The 19,054-nt window shown below is 40.0% G+C and overlaps 1 protein-coding gene across 3 annotated transcripts in view; it reads left to right on the top strand.

Moving 5' to 3' along the window:
• Positions 1–1,311: 1,311 nt before the first annotated feature.
• The window catches only part of LOC111861509 (rab-like protein 6), a 38,196-nt gene continuing 20,453 nt past the window's right edge, over positions 1,312–19,054 (top strand). For all 3 annotated transcript variants that reach the window (XM_023846156.2, XM_023846155.2, XM_023846154.2), the window contains exons 1-6: positions 1,312–1,581; positions 5,440–5,617; positions 9,295–9,401; positions 14,309–14,529; positions 15,658–15,798; positions 17,839–18,048. In XM_023846156.2, the coding sequence (XP_023701924.1) occupies positions 5,494–5,617; positions 9,295–9,401; positions 14,309–14,529; positions 15,658–15,798; positions 17,839–18,048 (803 nt within the window). In that variant the 5' untranslated portion in view covers positions 1,312–1,581; positions 5,440–5,493. The remainder of the gene's footprint in view (positions 1,582–5,439; positions 5,618–9,294; positions 9,402–14,308; positions 14,530–15,657; positions 15,799–17,838; positions 18,049–19,054) is intronic.

The following is a 19,054-nucleotide window of genomic DNA, read 5'->3' as shown; positions in this document are numbered from 1 at the left end:
TTCCCCAGACCAATCCAGAGCGATCCCCGTCCCGACGAAAGCAGAACTGAACCCAGGCAGCCAACGGCAGCTGTATGCAACGAAGAAGGTTCTGAGCCAGGAGAATCCTAGTTGAGGGTAATCAAATAACACCCCAGTCTTGGTGGCGTGACAGGTAGTGGGTACAGACGGGGCAGGACCCTCACGCCCGCTCTACACCATTACAAAGTGGTGCCAGTGACGGAGGGCCCAGCCAACAGAAGGATGGCGACTGAGTAATTTAGTAGTATTCCATTAGCCCCCCCCTCCTTTCAGGCATAACGAATTGGTGGCAGTGGTGTGTTTAGCCAACGGAGATGGCTGACAAAGTGAATTAGTAGTTGTTTTTACCCACCCCTGCCATCGAAGCATTACATATGGCGGCAGAGGTGGGATATCGAACCCCACCTGTGTCGTCGCAGCATAACACATATGAACAAAATTACAATTTTTCACTTGGCTTTCCAGAAGTATCAACTTTTCTCTGAATGCCTTGATAATTGCAAATAAATCACAGACTAAGTTATTTTCACCCTGCAATTTTAAATTCAAATGGTTCATATGGTTCACCAGATCAGCAAAGAATGTTAATTTCCAAAGCCACTCGGTATCTGATAAAAGTGTTTCGTGATGGTTTTTCTCGGTAAGAAGTATATCAATTACATTCCTGAGCTGAAAGAAGAGCGAAAGAACATTTCCACAGCTAAGCCATCGAACTGCAGTATAATATGTCAGGTCAATAAGCTCGGAATCACATTTACCAGTACTCACTGGAAAATTAGTTCAATTGGCGCATTTCTGCACAATTCTTTCGCGGGCCGTAGTTTGGAGACCCTTGATCTAGTTTAATGGAAGTAGCTCCATTTAAACCTAGGGTTTGTAAGACGATTCAAACACTCCTGGGAAAGGAGCCTTAAAGACGGTGGGTGTTTCAATCAGTTACCTGCTCGAGACTGCCAGCAGACGAGTATGGTGAAGTTGCGGATTAGTAACTGATAGAGATTAAATTGCAGACGATAATTTATCAACTGCGATATAAATCAACCATTGCGCCTCGGGCATATCAATTCGCCGACCACCCATTCCGTAACGCCAACATTCCCCAGCCACATATTCAAAGCATGAACCATGTTAAGCAACATAATACAGTCAGGAAATGTAAAACTAGAGGTTCCCACGTTGTACCGTATTGTCAGCCATCCTCTTAACCGACAGAGGTATTGACGACTGTTTCCTGCGTCGCTAAAATATTACAACATTCCATGAGATAGCAGCACAATCCGAACATGTCCGACTACATAAGGTTCATGCACCGTTCAATGTTTGATTAGGATTTTGTTTCATTGACAGATGGAAAGTGCGTGATCAGTATCCGCCAGCTGTGAGGCTAATTATTGGTTAATCAAAATAAGGCTGTAGGGAAGACGGTGTCAGTGCACGTCTCAGTCTATATCTTAAAACTTTCACACGTCAAGTAAAAGACTTGAAAAATACGAAGACTTTTGACTGTTAGTGTAAGAAGATGGAAAATAACCTTATATTTCAGCTATCCAGCAGTTACAGGTATTACCGTAATTTACAAGTTTTCCTTCAGTGGAGCGACGAATATAAATTTTGTAGTTCAATGTAAATGCCAGAGCAAGAACTTGGAAACTGTGGTGGACAAGGTTGCGCTGGGGCAGGTTTTCTCCGAGTACTTTGGTTTCCCCTGCCAATCTTCATTTCACTAATTGCTCCACAATCACCCTCACCTATCATCTGGGGCTGGTACAATAGGCCAGAAGTGGCCGCAGTACAAGGGGCTTAGTCCCACCCCACTAGCAATAAAAAAAAGATCTTGTAAAGGTTCAAGCACTGAGATATAAGTTTAGGTGCTATTTATATATATAAATAGCATTGCATTTCATTATGTATCTTAGCAAGTGTTTACGAATAGTAGCAGAAGATGGCAGCAATAAATGCCGTTTTAGTCTGTATTAAAGTGCCCACCTTTAGCAAAAAAAAAGTATAACCCTACCTACTTCTATCAAGTTTAGTATTACAGCATATATGTTGTTTTTAAGAAATGTTCAGGTTGATGTTAGGTATTTTCATATTAAGTGTGTGGCTTATAGATGTGGAATGTTGCTTGTGCACAGAAATTTGTTTCCTTATCAGATTTTACACCCAAAATTAACGTGGCAATGTTGATAGCCACAGCAGCTCCCTATTGAAAGTTCAGTGAGATTTCTAATCTTTCTAAAATATCAGGCAGAAGAAAAAATAAGTTAGAAAGATTTCTGAAATTAAGTATTCTTTTTTGTGTCTGCAACAGGTCCCACTTTCTTTAACAATGCTTTTAGTGTCTCACACTGTATATTGGCAAGCTGTAGGATGACAGATAACTAAAGACGAGTTTTAATAGCCATAAGGACGTCTTGGGATGAAATGTTTAAAACCGTTAAAAAAAAAGTGGAACCTGTAACAGACCATGAAGGTCCATAGGGTGTGAGAGGTAGAGGCTCCCACATTTTCTAGACAGTTGGCTCACAAATGGTGGTTAGGTTTTCAGCCTTATGTTCTGGCCACTCTTTACCCTCAGAAAGATTCCTGGTACTCATTTCTGTTAAAGGTTGAGTCTACCCGAGAGCCATAGTGCGGCTGGAAGGATTTGGTCAGTTGAAAAATGCATGATCTCATTGGGAATCAGACCCATGATCTTCTGGCTTGTAGCTTAGTGTCTCAACCAATTATGCTACCGCATGTCCCTGTTTAGGCATTATGCAAACCTTAATGATAAGGAAGTTGCTAGACAATTGAAGAGTAATTTGTACATAAGGTGAAAGGTACAACATAGTAACATTTGTAAAACCTGCATTATTTACAGCAGATAAAGTTAATTAAATCTTCTCAGGGGGCATGTCTGTCCCCATCAACTGAAGATGGGTTCAGAGTTGGCCCTCGAGATGTTGGAAATTTTAACTGACTAATACATATGATAGTCTGAGAAGATTTAATTAACTTTATCTTCACATTAATGCTGTAGGTAATAAGCACAGATAGTTTGAATCACAGCCAAGGGATTACTGTTCTAATTAACATTTTTGCTGGTTTTCTCGATCAGCATAGTATGTTTTAAAATAAAAATTTCCATTTGAAGAGGTTTATTGAGCAGAATGTGTCAGTGCTTTGCAAAGGAGAACTACCTTAATAATTTTCTCTAGACAGTCAGCTCACAGATGGCGGTAAGGTTGTCAGCCTTATGTGTCAGACACCCTTTACCCCCCCCAGGAAGGTTTGTGGTAGTCATTTCTGTTAGAGGCTGAGTCAACCTCAGGGTCATAGTGCAGCTGGAAGGATTAGGTAAATTGAAAGAAAAATCCACCTCATTGGGACTCAAACCCATGCCCTTTCAGCTTGTAGCATAGTTCCTCAACCAACTATGCTACCACGGGTCCCTAATAACACATATGGTCATTGTATATTAAAGGTTAACATTTGGTATTGTGTCGTTATGCACCTTAGCAGATAGTCATGAACAGAAGCAGGAGATGGCACCAGTGAACATACATATACATGAGTTGGTTTCATAGTGTCAACCCTTATCAGAGAGAGTTTCTTTACATTTCTTAGCTAAACAAAATTTTACTAACAAATTAAATATTGGATATGAAAATAAATTTTTATTAGAGTTAAATGAGGTAAAATTCTTGGGCATAACACTGGATAACATAAATTCTTGGAAAAAACATATTGATTCAATCATAGGTAAATTAAATAAAGCCTGTTAAATAATTAGGAAATCCAAACAGTACTTATGTACTGAAGCCCTCAAAATGGTGTATTGTGCTTTTTCCCACTCTGTAATGTCTTACGGCTTTATTTTTTGGAGAAACAGAACTCGTAATTTGAGTGTTTCTAAATTTCTGAAGAGAGCTGTTCGAATAATGGTGGGAGCTGGAAACAAAGATTCATGCAAAAAAATTGTTAGCCCACTGAAAATACTACCGCTGCCCTCCCAATATATATATATATATTCCCTTGTGATGTTTGTTGTTAATAATATGGAATTGTTGACAGACAATTCTGATATGTATGAAATAGTAACTAGAAATAGTTCTGATTTACATCTCCCCTTATCAAATCTAACAGTATTTCAGAAGGGTCCGCAGTATCTTGGCATTAAAGTTTATAATAGTCTTACAAGCAATATAAAACAGTTATCCAGGAATAACAATCAATTTAAGAAGGCATTATTACAGTTTCTTCATTTACGTTCATTTTATAATATAGATGAATTCTTTAATTATAGGGATAAAATAACTCAATAATTTATTTTATCTGGATATACAATATAAAATATATGCATTACAATGTATATATATATATAATCAAGTGAATAATTTAGATTTTTATATTTATATTGCTATATTACCACATTGTTATGGTGTTAACTGAAAAATTGTAAAGGTATATTTTATTTTCTGATACACCAAAAAATTCTGTCCTTATGTGATCAGTACATAAGTTGAATGATCATGTGTTTATAATAGCCTCATTCAAATTGTATATGGAACTAGAGATTAAATTATGAGGCATTGAAAAGTGACTTGTAAATTTTATATTTACATTATATCTTTTATTACAAATTTATAGTGAATCATACTTGTTTATATCATATATTGTTTCTGTTATATTGGACTGTTGTCTTTATCCTGCATCCTGTGACCTTGTATTGGATTTGTGGACTGTAAATAAATGAAAACAAATTAAATGAAATAAAAAATGAAATAGTAATAGTACATGTTGCTGTTTTAGAAAGTTCAGTATCTTAATAGAAGTGAAGTATGATTCTAGAACTTTTAAAATTATTAAAGTTCAGTAATGTTGAAGTTCATGTTTTAGCATTTTCCTGTTGAACTATCAGCAGGCTTTGTGCTAATGTACAAAAATAATTAAATGTATTTTCCATTATGTAGGATTTGAGGTTCTTGCAATGGTGATTATGAAGAGTTTGTTTTCTGGGGTGTAAAGCTGTGTAGTTCATTGAAAGTCAGTGCTACCTGCCTCACCCCAATTTCTTGCTTGGCATATTCTTGAATCCTGAAGACAGAAGTGACATAATCTGCTGAAACATCATTTGACAACTAAACAGTGTTATATCCCAGAAGATAGAACTGCTCAGGCTTTCCATTATTTTATCATGCAGGACAGAGTTTTGTGGATTGTGATTGTGTATTTTTATTGTGTACTTCTCATACTTACACTGTACTTTCAATTACATTTATTATACTCCTTTTAGAATCACATAGTTCACAAACTTAATGTATGTGTCCTTGGTTTTCTCATCGTATGTTAAATGTACAATGAATTGTAACATTTGATCAACAGGTCTGAGTTAAAAAGTATTTTTCATTTGCAATTATTATTCTTTACATTTAGGAATGTTTAGCGCAACTGCATTTATTAAATAGAAGGCCATACAAGTTTCCCGTCATGTTCTCGGCTATCAAACGCCTTGCTGGGAAGGCAGAGGGTGTGAATAATGTTGCCCGGCCTGGTCATCAGTCAATGTCACATAGTCTACAGAGAAAGTTTGCCAAAGGAGTACAGTACAATAGTAAGTACTACAAGGTGTCATGTCGTAGCAATGATGTATGAAATTTTTGTGCTTTTAATATGCAATTAAAAAAATTAGAACCCACCTCTTAGTTCCATGTCTCTCAATAAACAAGGGCCTGGACTAAAAAGATAAAGCTGTTCCTGTAACAGGCCTTGGAGGCCCATAGGGTTATGAGACTTTGAGGCTCCCACATTTTATAGGCAGTCGGCTCACAGATGGCGGTGAGGTTGTCAGCCTTATGCGCCATCCAGTCATCCTTTACCCCCAGTAAGATTCCACGTACTTAGGTCTATTAAAGGCTGAATCAACCCCAGGACCATAGTGCGGCTGGACAGATTAGGTCAATTGAAAAATCCAATTCATCATGATTCAAATCCATGATATTCCAGCTTGTAACATAATGCCTCAACCACCTACACCACTACATGCCCTCAGGGTCCAGACCACTTCACTGATTTTAACCAGATAAAGTATAGATGACGTATGCTACATTTCGTTAGTCAGTTTTGGTTTCTGTTTACTCTGGACTGTTTTAAATGGTCGTGTGGAAATGGCAGGGAACATTCATAGCAGGCAAGAGTAGTCTGCAGTTGGCAACATGTCTCACCCATAACCACCTCTACAGAGCAGAGAGAGTCCTTCTTGGAGAGCTAGCAGTGCTCAGCTACTCAAAGATATTCCCTAGCTCATGAAACACAATGTTTCACATACACAAGAGCCCACCTTTTGCCCCTATCCTGAGCCAGATGAATCCCACCCACACCCACCCTCCCAATTTCCTTCAAATTCGCATGAATATACTTAATCTCTCCTCCTACTGTTATGCCTTCCAAGTAATGTTTTCCCTTAGAATTCTCTAACCAGAATTTTGTATTCATTTCACATTTGTCCCATATGTGCTGCATGACCTGCTAATCTCATTCTCTTCATTTTGTCAATCAAGTAATATTTGACAAGGACTACGTTATGCAGTTTTCTCCAGCCTCATGTAACTTTATGTTTTTTGTGTCCAAATACACCTCTGTACCCAGTTCTCGGACATTCTTGGTTCTTCGTTTAATGTGAGAGACCAAATTCCACACATGTTATAGAACAGAACTGACACAGTTATAGTTTTGAATATTTCAGTCATTATACTTATGCATAACAGCTGGGAAGCAACCAAATGGTAATAAGCATTCCACAGATTTATTCTTGCCCATAACAGTTTGAATTATCCCTGACTTTATTTTCACTTGTCATTCACAGATGGCAGGAAGGTAGCCTTACTGCATCATTTATCTGAATTTTCTTTTGTGATCAGTTAAGTAGTTTTTGTCATCTAGAGTTTGTGTAAACCATATGTATATATGTATTTGATCAGGTCTTGTGGTATCCCTAATGATCAATCATATACAAAGTCCAATACAGTACAAATCACTGATACTTTGTTATATTTACAGACAATGTAAGACTTAGCACAGTTTTGTGACATGACCGTCTCCACTACACTAGACAAGATACATCACAGGGTCCTGCCTCATATTGGTTTTAAATGTTAATGATATCTTATGATCAGATATATTTTGAATGATTCACAAAGCAAATTTTTTTTTGTAATGTAACATGCTTTATTATTGACAAACCAAATACACCACCTCAATCTACAGACCTTTCTTTATTTTTCCACATAATCGCCACTTCTTTGTACACATTTCTCCCAGTGTTCTGGGAGTTTGAAAATTCCCCTTCTGTAAAATTCTGTTCCAGCCATCCAAAGACACTGACACACTGCTTTCTGAATTGCCTCCCTTGTCTCAAAACGTTGTCCACGCAGCTGATCCTTCACAAATCCGAAAAGATGGTAATCTGAGGGTGCCAGATCAGGGCTATAGGAGGGGTGTGGAAGAACTTCCCACCCCATCTTTGCAATTGCTTCCAATGTGTGGCGAGTTGAGTGGGGGCGAGCATTGTCATGCAGGATGATGATGTTTCATCCTGGACATTTGTCGTGCAATGCACGACGGAGCTTGTGCAGCATCTGGACATAACGAGCCGCATTGATGGTTTGGCCGGGCTCCAGGAATTCGGCCAGAATAAACCCCCCTGCATCCCAGAAGACTGTGCCCATCACCTTCGCAGCTGATGGCACTGTCTTTGCCTTCTTTCTTGATAGAGAATGCAAATGGTGCCATTCCATACTCTGCCATTCCATTTCATTTCAGGCTCGAAATGGTGAAACCAGCTTTCGTCACCTGTCACAATACAGAGCAAAAAAATCATCGCCTTCGTGTCGATATCTCTGCAGCAGTCCTGAGGTGATGGCTTTTCACTGACCTTTGTGGTCCTTGGTCAATAACCGCGGGACCCAACGAACACAAACTTTCCTGTAGCCCAAGCTTTCAATCATCTCCTGTACTGCACTGTGCCCTATTCCAAGCTTTCAGGCTATTGTGTCCACAGTCACATGCCTGTCATCTTGAATGATCTCATCCACTCTTTCCTTGTTGCGTTCAGTTGAGGCTGTTCGAGGATGACCTCTCCGAGGCTCATCTTCGATACTGGTGTTCCCCTCTTTAAAATGTTTCACCCATCTTCGAACATGCTCGCACCCATGCACACACTTCCATAAGCACGCTGAAGTCTCTGGTGAATTTCTGCAGCAGAGATTTCCTCTTTCACAAGAAATTCAATGACAGCACGCTGGTGAAATGACATATCGTTGTTGGCCAGTTTGTTGGGAGTGATAGTGGTCACGTGATGCAAGCTATTGACGTCACAAGACACTCAAGGTTAACACAACAGCTAGTTCCACCTACCACTATACTCTCTTTCGTCTGCTGTTCCCAGGTTGCATGCAAAGAAAGTTGCTCATGACTTTTGTTACGATCTACATATTTGATCAGGTCTTGTGGTATCCCTAATACTCAATCATATACAAAATCCAGTATAGTACAAATCACTGATACTTTGTTATATTTACAGACAGTGTAAGACTTAGCCCAGTTTTGTGACATGACCTTCTCCACTACACTAGACAAGATACATCACAGGGTCCTGCCTCATATCTGTTTTAAATGTTAATGAAATCTTGTTATCAGATATATTTTGAATGATTCACATAGCAAATTTTATGTAGTTCATGCAAAATTATGTGAACTTCTCTTTTAAGATTAAACGCCTCTGAAGATGGCCACTTGAGCCTGAAACATGGTAGGCTTCATAATTACGTATTATCAAGGTGATATGCTTGATAGTACTCTTGTATTTATTAAAATGTTATTAGTGTACGCCAATAATAAGTTTCAATCACTTTAATTAATTTTAGGGGCCACTTTATATGTGGGCTTAATTGAACCTTTACATATATATACTCGTACATGTTGAATTCCTCAACATTGGTCCATAAATGCTGATACACAAGTACTTATATTATCTGAGTAACCATATTTTCGGCGGGTCAGGTACAAGAAGGGTAGGCTCTTAAATATACAATATCAATGAAAGAAAGAAACGATTTTATTTGAGGCTTTGACATCACTTGTATGCTGGTCTCACAGGGTGCTAAGTCACATGAAGTTGGAGTTAATTTAAGAGACTGTTTCTGTCTCCATCATCAGAATTGTCGCGATGACTGAAACACAGTGTTGATGCTTTTGTAGTAAATTCAAATGTTTTTTGTTTTTGATTTCCAGTGAAGATAATAATTAAAGGTGACCGGAATGTTGGCAAGACCTGCTTATTCCATAGGCTCCAAGGACAGAAATTTGTTGAAGAATACATTCCAACAGAAGAGATTCAGGTAATCATGTAATTCATATTCTTTGAAACTATATGGATTTTTTTTTGGTGTGTGTGTGTGCGCGTGTGTGTTTTTTAATAGATTATTTCTAAGATTTTCAAGAGGCCACTATTTTAAATTCATGATTAATATGAAATTAGCCCATATGGAGGTGGGTTAGAATATCTCCACTGCAATCCTGCGAGTTGTAGAAGGCAATGGAAAGGGAACCCGGTGCCTGGGGCTATAACTAGGCCACCCTGTCACTGGGAGACATAAATACAGAGACCACCTCCTCCTCCATGTTCGGGACTGGACATAAGGCTGATGGCCTTGCTCTANTATTTATTGTCACATGTTGGCTGCATATCACTCAACAAATAACTTCACATCGTATTGGATATAGTGAATTTATTGCACATTTGCTCTCACACAATTCACAATTTCACAAGTACTGCCATCTGCAGTATCACAAATACTTCTCCTGTAGGAGTCACTGCCATTCACTCTGACGGCTGCTAGACTGCAACTGACTGGTTATTCCCTCTGTAGTAACTCACTCACTCACTACTGAATAGTGTTTGCTGCTCCTTATTTAGGCTCGGCATGGACAACACAGAAGACAGTTATGTGATAGGTACCACTGTTGCGTAACATCATGTTTACCGATTGCCTAGCAACAGTCATTGCATAGGCTCCCCTGTTGCGTGACGCCGTGTTTACAAAGGCGTTGCTGGGCAATGCTTCCGAGAGTTGTTTATTGATGCGTAGCAACCAGCGTGCTTCGGCTTGGCTCGGGGAACACCACTTTCCTTACTGTTGCATAACTTCGTTTACACTGTTGTGTAGCTTGGCAACCGACCGTTTATCAAGGGTCTGTCTTTGTGGTAAATTGTTCCACCTCCCATTGCTCAGCAATGATTAGACATGTCACACTGCTCCCTTCTTAAGGCTGATCATCCTGAATAGCCTAACAGTGGATCATCAGTCCTTTCCTTCCATTCTTTTTCCATTTTGGAGGTGGCCTACCCCTCCTCAAGGTACATTTTCTTGTTTTTCATAACCCAACAGTAGATCTGACCATTCGCCTACTGATCTCCAGTCTTCTAGTTTTCATGAAATTCATGTCAGAATTTGCCGTGCCCTCCACTTGTACCTCCTTCAGGTCTGGTTTCTTCAGATATCGCGGCTGTCCGCCTCCTAGGTCCTCCACTCCATTTATGCCTTGTAGTTGCTGTATCCGGCCTCGGTCCCTTATGCCACTGTTGCATTCCGGGCCTTTCCACAATCCCTTCCCAAACGTCCATTTCTTGGTGATTTTTGGTGCGACCTTATTCTTGTTTTTTCCCATACGCTTTTGTCCTGCACAGTGTGTAATCTTTATTCTGGATGTGCCTCCATCTTTTTGTCAGGCCATCATCTCTTCTTCTTCGTTAGGAATTTTCTGTCGCTTCACTACATCCTCCTTTTCTCTTGAATTTATCTGCATTGCATCTTGGCAGGCTGTCGTCTCTTCCTGCCAGGCATTCATGTTGGCCTTAATTCCTTTCAGCATTTCAGTTATTAGTTGAATGTCTTGCTCCTCCATTTTCTTTTTTCTTTTTGGCAGGATAACACTCGATATACTCGTAAATTCAATACTTCTTCCTAGATCGAGGCGTGTTCAAGTTCGTAAACCAATTCTGACACCAAATTGTCACGTGTTGGGTGTATAGCATGTGACAAATAACTTCACACTGTATTGGATATAGCGAATTTATTGCACATTCGCTCTCACACAATTCACAATTTCACAAGTACTGCCATCTGCAGTATCACAAATACTTCTCCTGTAGGAGTCACTGCCATTGACTCCGACGAATGCTAGACTGCAACTGACTGGTTACTTCCTCTAGTAACGCACTCACTCACTACTGAATAGTGTTTGCTGCTCCTTATTTAGGCTCGGCACGGACAACACAGAAAACAGTTACGTGATACGTACCACTGTTGCATAACGTCCTGTTTACCGATTGCCTAGCAACAGTCGTTGCACAGGCTCTCCTGTTGTGTGACGCCGTGTTTACAAAGGCGTTGCTGGGCAATGCTGCTGAGAGTTGTTTGTTTGTGCGCAGCAACCAGCATGCTTTGGCTTGGCTCAGCTCGGAGAGACACCACTCTCCTTACTGTTGCGTAACCTTGTTTCTATTGTTGCGTAACTTGGCAACCGACAGTTTATCAAGGGTCTGTCTTCGTGGTAAATCGTTCTACCTCCCGTTGCCCAGCAATGGTTAGACATGTCACAATATATATATATATATACACACACACACACACACACATGTGGTTGCAAAATCAAAATAATTGAAAAGTGGATGCCATCTGGCAGAATCTTTGAAGGAATTATGGCTCTAAAAGTGATGTTTTTGCAATGATGATGATTATTATTATTATAAAATTATTGGCATTATTGAATTATGTTTTATGACATTTTGCTTAAGCGCAGTATGGAAATATAAAGTAAATATTTTCATTTATATTGGAGTTCAAAAGCAATCTAATGACTACTGTATTAATTAAAATATGCTTAAGAGGTCCTTTTGTTTTCAAATATCACCAGTATCATCTCATGTGATAGGCATAAAGGCAAAATTGTCCCTGTGCTTAATTGAGTTCCGTGCAATGAAGACATTGGGGAATAAACCTCTGTTACTAATAAAACACAGTGATCATGAAGGAAAGTGAAATGAAAAGAAGGGGCCAAAAAGAAAAGTAAATAACTCCAGTTGGGATATAACCACAGTTTGAATTGGTTTATAATGAAAACAAGCCAGGCACATCCTGCTCATATATTTCACATGTGCAACGTTATGTGAACGAAAAAGTAAACAGTTTTTGTCTAATCACCTTCGGAGTGGAGAGGATCCAGACTCAGGTCACTGTTTCTTATTCCCTGAGTTAAGTGGTTTGTCTGTGATGCTCTGTTGTGTGCGTTCCTGTTTCAACCCTTTGGCGATTAGTGAGATGGCCGACCAGAAGGAACAAATCAAACAAAATCAAACGTGCAATTGATGAAGATCGTCGAAAGACCATTGACCAACTTTCTGAGGAAACGAACATCTCATGGAGCACGGTCCAGCGAATTTTAACCGAAGGTTTGCACATGAGACGGGTGTCTGCAAAATTTGTTCCTCACTTGCTCGGAGATGACCAAAGAGAAAACCGCGTGAATGTTTGCTGCGACTTGAAGAGTGAAGTGCAGTTTTTCCTAACAGAAAGCAAAATTTCACGCACACTCTTTGTTCCTTCTGGTCGGCCATCTCACTAATCGCCAAAGGGTTGAAACAGGAACGCACACAACAGAGCACCACAGACAAACCACTTAACTCAGACTGACGCCAGCTCACTAACAGTCACGGGAGACCCCCAGCTAACACCACCTAGCAGCACAACTCGTAACTACAAAGCATGCGTGCGCAACAGGTCGTTTCTGGTTATTTTTGGGTCCCCCTTCATATATCATCCTACCATTCAGTGCTATATAGTCTGTGACAGTGAAAGCGTTGTAAAACAGCCTACCCCAGTGGACAGTTTTTAAGCCTTTATGCCACTGTCACTGTTTAGTATATAAACAGCTGTAGCACCAAGAGCTTCAGCACTTGAATCTGTTTGTTTCTAGGGTTGCTTAGTGTCTGTTATTGCCAGGTGTAAAACATGTAACTTTTGTTAGTGTGAGTCATATAATTCATTATTTTGATTTGTAAATTGCAGCTTTGTTCTTACTCTTGCCTTGTGTCCATGTCTTTGGTATCATTTTTAATATTTCCATTACAGCTTCCTTTTTATGTTATGCATGTTGCATAACCAGGATATGTTTTGCATATTTTGAGGATTCCTTATTGTGTTTATATTGTCACATATGTATGGTCGTTACGAATAATAACTGGCTTTTGATTGGATGGCCTTTACAGTCACTCATACTCACAACCCATCTTCCTGGACAGCAGACTTCCTCGTTCTCATTCTGATTTTATTCTGTTCTGTACTATTTATATGGTCTCAAGGCAGACCCATAAAAACACCGCTGCCTGTCTTGTTGTATTTACAGTGCTGTTGCATAGCAACAGAAGTTATCTGATTGTTGCCTGCATATTCATTGCCATGTGAATGTGTTTACCAACTCCTTGCCTAGCAGTGGGTCTACATGTCACATTGCTGCCTAGTTAAGGCTCTTATTGCCAAATAGCCTACCAGTGTGTCACCATTCCTTCCTTTCCAAGGTCTCTGCTTATGACATCTCACCTTCCCTCAAGTTGCTCAAGTGTTCTGTGTGCCTGGTACCTTACATATATTTTGTTGGAATAGCAGCACCAAAGCTGAGCAGGTGAAGATCATCACTGAGTAAAAGAAACATAATGATATGCAACTGCACACAGTGTAACGGCTGCTGTCGTTACCCATGAGAACAGCACTGACGTTATGGTGCGTGTGACATACGTCACCCACTTATTTTTTTAGATAAACTTTAATAGGGAGAAGTTCTTTAAATATATTTTAAAGATCAGTTCTTACCTCACAGAAAATATACTCTACTATCCTCTGGGATATAACACTTTGTAGTCCGTTGAAAGTCAACCGATATTTCGGAGGAACGTATCGCATGAACGTTCTGCTTGTCACTGCTTTCATGATGGTATTTTGCTTGGCTTATTTGACACTGAAGATGTTCCTCCAAATGTCAGTAGATTGTCAACGGACTGCATGGCATTACATTCCAGAAGATAGTACTCTTCATACTATTATTCTGCTTATAAAATTTATTTATTCTAATATAATCTCTTATAAATGATCTCTCTATGCAGTCTCAGATATCATGGCATTCCATTCAGGCTGTAAACCTCTTAACAAACTGGAGATTCATTATTTCAGAATGGAATAATTTCTTACAGGTGGCTAGTATTCAGTGGAGCTATAAGGCTACTGATGACGTAGTGAAGGTGGAAGTGTGGGATGTAGTTGATCGGGGTAAGAAGAAGAAGCGATTTGATGGGCTCAAACTTGAGAACAGCCAATTCGAAGTGACCGAAGAACCTGCTTTAGATGCTGAGTTTCTCGATGTATACAAGGGCACTAACGGAGTCATCATTATGATGGACATTACAAAAAGTTGGTGAGCAGGAAAATAGTTTAGCTGGATTCAGTCAGTTTTTGTTAAGTATGTGTGATCAGTTGGTATCGCGACTGACTATGGGTTGGATGGCCAAGGGGTCGGAGTTTGAGTCCCGGTATGGGCAAGATTTTTCTCCTCTCCATGTCATCCACATTGGTTCTGGAGCCCATAAAGCCTCCAGTTTAATGGGTACTGGGTTCTTTTTACCTGGGAGTAAAGTGGCCTGCACGTGAAGCTAGCCACTCTTCTCCAACTAGTGCTGAGGTCAAGATTACATGTATCTATACATCTACTGCCACATAATCCTAATGGCACAGTTCTTAATTAGACAGGCACAGGGACAGCTTTACCCTTTACGTGTGAGAACCTGTCTCTCAGTTAGGATTCAGAATGAGAGAGTAAGCAGAAAGTTAAGGATTGCGTTAAGAAAAAAAAATTGAATTGATGATTTTTCACTTTTAACACATTTAATTACGGAGTTAATTCTATAGTTGGAAGGATATGCTGCCTCCATCTTCAGAGTTTAGATGTATCACAACAGAGAACCTGAACAATGACTGCTGTGAAGTACTCAGTAATTATAAGCGTAAAGCCCACCCTCTCTGGTAATCTCTTTTTGTCCACTTCATTCTGTTGGTAAGAATAATAATTCTATAAACTTCGTATCATAACAAGAAGGTTTAAAGTCAAAATAGTGGAACGAATAGATGCGGCCATGCCAGGTAACACCATGGTAAAAACTGTCCACAGTAACAAATGAATGTGCAATGGTGGAGGAGCCATTGGAAGTGATTACATGTACATGGTCCATGCTGAGGTCATATAAGAAGGACCAACTGGACAAGCAAGTTAGATGACAGCTAGTCGAAGGTCAGCTGACAGGCTTGGGTCACATTTCTAGCAGCCACTACCTAGCAATGACTAGTATACAGACGAAAGACTTTATGTCTCCTGTAGTCGTAGATATCTGCAGGGCGTGTGAATTAGGTGAGACTGTTATTTGTAGTTACCAGTTAGGTGTGTTCAATAAATCAGTTATCAACCCAAATCCCATGCCTAGTCACCAATATGTGACAGTATAAATAACTTATTTTGCAAAATTTATTTAACTTACTCTGTTTCTTACAGGACATTTGATTATGTGCAGCGTGAGTTACCCAAAGTACCTCCTCACATTCCTGTGCTAGTACTGGCTAATCATTGTGATATGGCCCATCACAGGACAGTGACTTCCGATCATGTGACTTACTTCATCGAGAGCCAAGAGAGGTAAGAACATCATATAATGGCATACTGGAAAGGGCACACAGTAGCATAGTTAGTTGAGGCACTATGCTGCAAACCAGAAGGTTGAGAGTTCGATTCCCAATAGGTCACTGAATTTTTTAATTGACCTAATTGTTCCAGCCACACTATGGTCCTGTCCTCGACTCAGGAATCTGAGTACCAGGAATCTTCCTAGGAATAAAGGGCAGCTGGCATGTAAGACTGACACCCTCACTGTCATCTGTGTGTGCCAGTTGTGTAGAAAATGTGGAAGCCTCAACATCCCATAACCCCATGGACCTCCACAGCCTGTTAAAGGGATAGCTTTACCTTTGTAGAAGACTACATTTATCAGGCCAGAGGACAAGTTATACAAAACCTCAACCATTCAGATTTCAGGTTACAATTATTGTCGATTTGAGGGTCTCACAATGATGGCTATAAAGAATATTGTTTTCTATGATGCAATGCTGCATAACCTGGTAGAAATTCATCGTTGTTATACAGTAGCATATTGCCTCCATCTGTATGGCTGAGGAGCAACCAAAGGAGGTAAGGAGGCAAGTATCAGGGTGAAAGGCCATGAAGGTAATCAGTATGCTGCTTCAGAGTGTCAGTAAACTTCTACCAGACTACACAGCGTCACATCCCAAAAGATAGTATTCTTCCAGCTTGTGATACTTGTGTTCTAGTTTAACACTTCCATTTCCAGCAACCCTGCCATAGGCTTATCTCACAGCCCAGTCATTTTCTTCATTACTTTGGTTGGTTTGCAATATACTGCATGAAAGTGTGGCACATGTTCTGCATATGTCCAAGGAGTCACAGAGGGTAGCTGCATATACCATCTAATGACAGAGGGACAAAACCATATGCACAGAATATGTTCTGAATGAGAAATATTTTGTTTTGTCACAAAACACTGTTATTCAGCCTTTTTTTTCTATAATTCTTAGGGTGCGGTAAGATTAAGTCCTTTGGTACTTGCACAGTAAGTGGTCCATTTTACCAGCCCTGGATGATAGATGAAGGAAATGGTGCATTTGGTGTAATAAGATTTGGCAGGAGAAACTGAAGTATTCAGAGAAAACTTGCCATAGTGCCACTTTATTCACCACAGATGGCACAAAAGCTGATCTGGGATTGAACTCAGGTAACCACAGTGAGAAGCCAGTGGCTGACCACCTAAGATATGGCATCACCCTTTTATTCAACCTTGATCAGCTACAGCAGGGTTTTGACAGAGCACCAGTAAATGGCTGCTCTTAGACATGTACTCGTAAATGAAAGGGGTAAGACATCAGTATCTGTTCTCACTGTTAGGACATATTGCCAAAGGTGAAACAGAAATACTAGTAATATTATATTGTAGCATCATGTTGCACTTCTTCACTTAGTATCAGTTAGTTCCACAGTCTCTGCATGCTACATGTTTTGACCAGTGTGGTCATCATCACGTATTAAAATTATGGCTGAGGAAACTGCTGTCTTCTGTATCATTGCTTAAGTTGTTGACATATAGTCCCCTCAGTGTGCATGTGAGAGAATGGATAGCACAGTCGGTATAGCAGTTGGCTACAGGCTGGACAACCAAGGGGTTGGAGTTCGAATCCTGGTTGGGCTAAGAATTGTCACTTCTCCATCTCATTCAGACCAGCTCTGGGGCCCACCCCACCTCCTATTCAGCAAGTGCCAGAGACTCTTTCCCCGGGGATAAAGCGGCCGGGGCATGAAGCTGACCACTCACATCCAACTAGTGCCAAGGCCAAGAAAATATGGGTCAAGACATCTGCTTCTTATATATCTTCATGGCATAGTGCTTAATTAAGCACAAGGATGACTTTACAGCTACCAATGCGCACATGTGTTTGAGGTGGTGAGTTGTGTTCCCTCCTGTTGTGTTGCATGTGAGACTGCAAAACTAATTGATACTAAAAAAAAAAACTAGTATTGTAAATCAAGTGTAATAATGTAAAATATTTTGCCTTTAAATATGTTATATTCTTCTGAGGAAGTGTCCAAAATGGAGTTAACTTTTTCCAGGCCGCCAAGATCAGCGCAAGTCCGCTACGCAGAGTCGTCAATGAGGAATGGATTTGGATTAAAATTATTGCACAAATTCTTCAACTTGCCATTTCTGCAGCTGCAGAGGGAGACTTTGTTAGGACAGCTTGATACAAATGAGCATGAGATACAGCTCACAACCCAAGAGCTGGATCTATATCAAGAGAGTGATGATGCTGACTATAATAAGTAAGTTTGAATAGGGTGATTCAGATGGCATTGAACTTCATAATCAAAACATTATCACAGCCTTGCAGTTGTTTTCAAAAGGTCTGGCCAGGGACAAGATGTTATTCTTACTGTTAAACTTTATTATCCAGAAATAAGGGACCTCACATCCCCGATACTATAGAGCTGTTGGCTGGATTGTATTTTGAAGTTTACGGTATTAATGCTGAAAGCCTCATATATCCTGTGTGACTGATTGCTTTATGGGACTAGACAACTACTTAGATGCCGCAAAACCTTTTCACTGCCTATTATTTTTATGAAGTTGAATGATACAGTGAAAGGAGCAGATTGTCTCTTGACACAATCTAAAGATGAATGTTGCACTATATTGTAACCAATGCTTGTTTGACTTCAGTCAGGTATTGCGGCAGTAGGGTTAAAGTAAGGTACTTAACTCTTTTGAAGAGTGGGGTGTAAAGACTAATCAGAATGGGACACACTATAGATTACTGACAGTCACAATATGAGGGCCACTGTGGCCCACCTGCTGTTCATTCAATTATTCATTAGTGCAGAAAATACGCAATGTTCAGCCATCGGGACCACATACATGGTCATAAAGATTAACGAAATCCTTGCAACTAACATTATGGTAGCCTAGCCCAGAATTTCAACATCACTAGCACCAAAGCTAGCCACTGGATTGGTGTAAGGTAAAGGTAAAGCTATCCCTGTAACAGGCCGTGGAGGCCCACTTTGTAAAAAAAGGCAATGACCATTTTTATGTGAGTGATGAGGCTGTACGGCAGGTGGAGGCCACTTTCAGTCGAGGTGCAAGGAAATCTGTACGGAAGGGTAGCCATAAGTTACAGATTCCGAAAATGATGGTGCAGGAAGTTCTACGCAGACGGGTTCGCATGCCATGGTACCAAGCTGTTGGATTCAGAGAGCTGGAGCTGCAGATGAAGAGTGGATGATGTGGCCTCCTCGCTCTCCCCTTCTAACTCTGTGTAACTTCTTTCTG

Source organism: Cryptotermes secundus, unplaced genomic scaffold (genome assembly GCF_002891405.2).
Source record: "Cryptotermes secundus unplaced genomic scaffold, Csec_1.0 scaffold959, whole genome shotgun sequence".
In the NCBI taxonomy this organism is placed as follows: Eukaryota; Metazoa; Arthropoda; class Insecta; order Blattodea; family Kalotermitidae; genus Cryptotermes; species Cryptotermes secundus.
The sequence above is the reverse complement of the archived record's forward strand: the minus strand, read 5'-3'. Positions and strand labels throughout refer to the sequence as shown.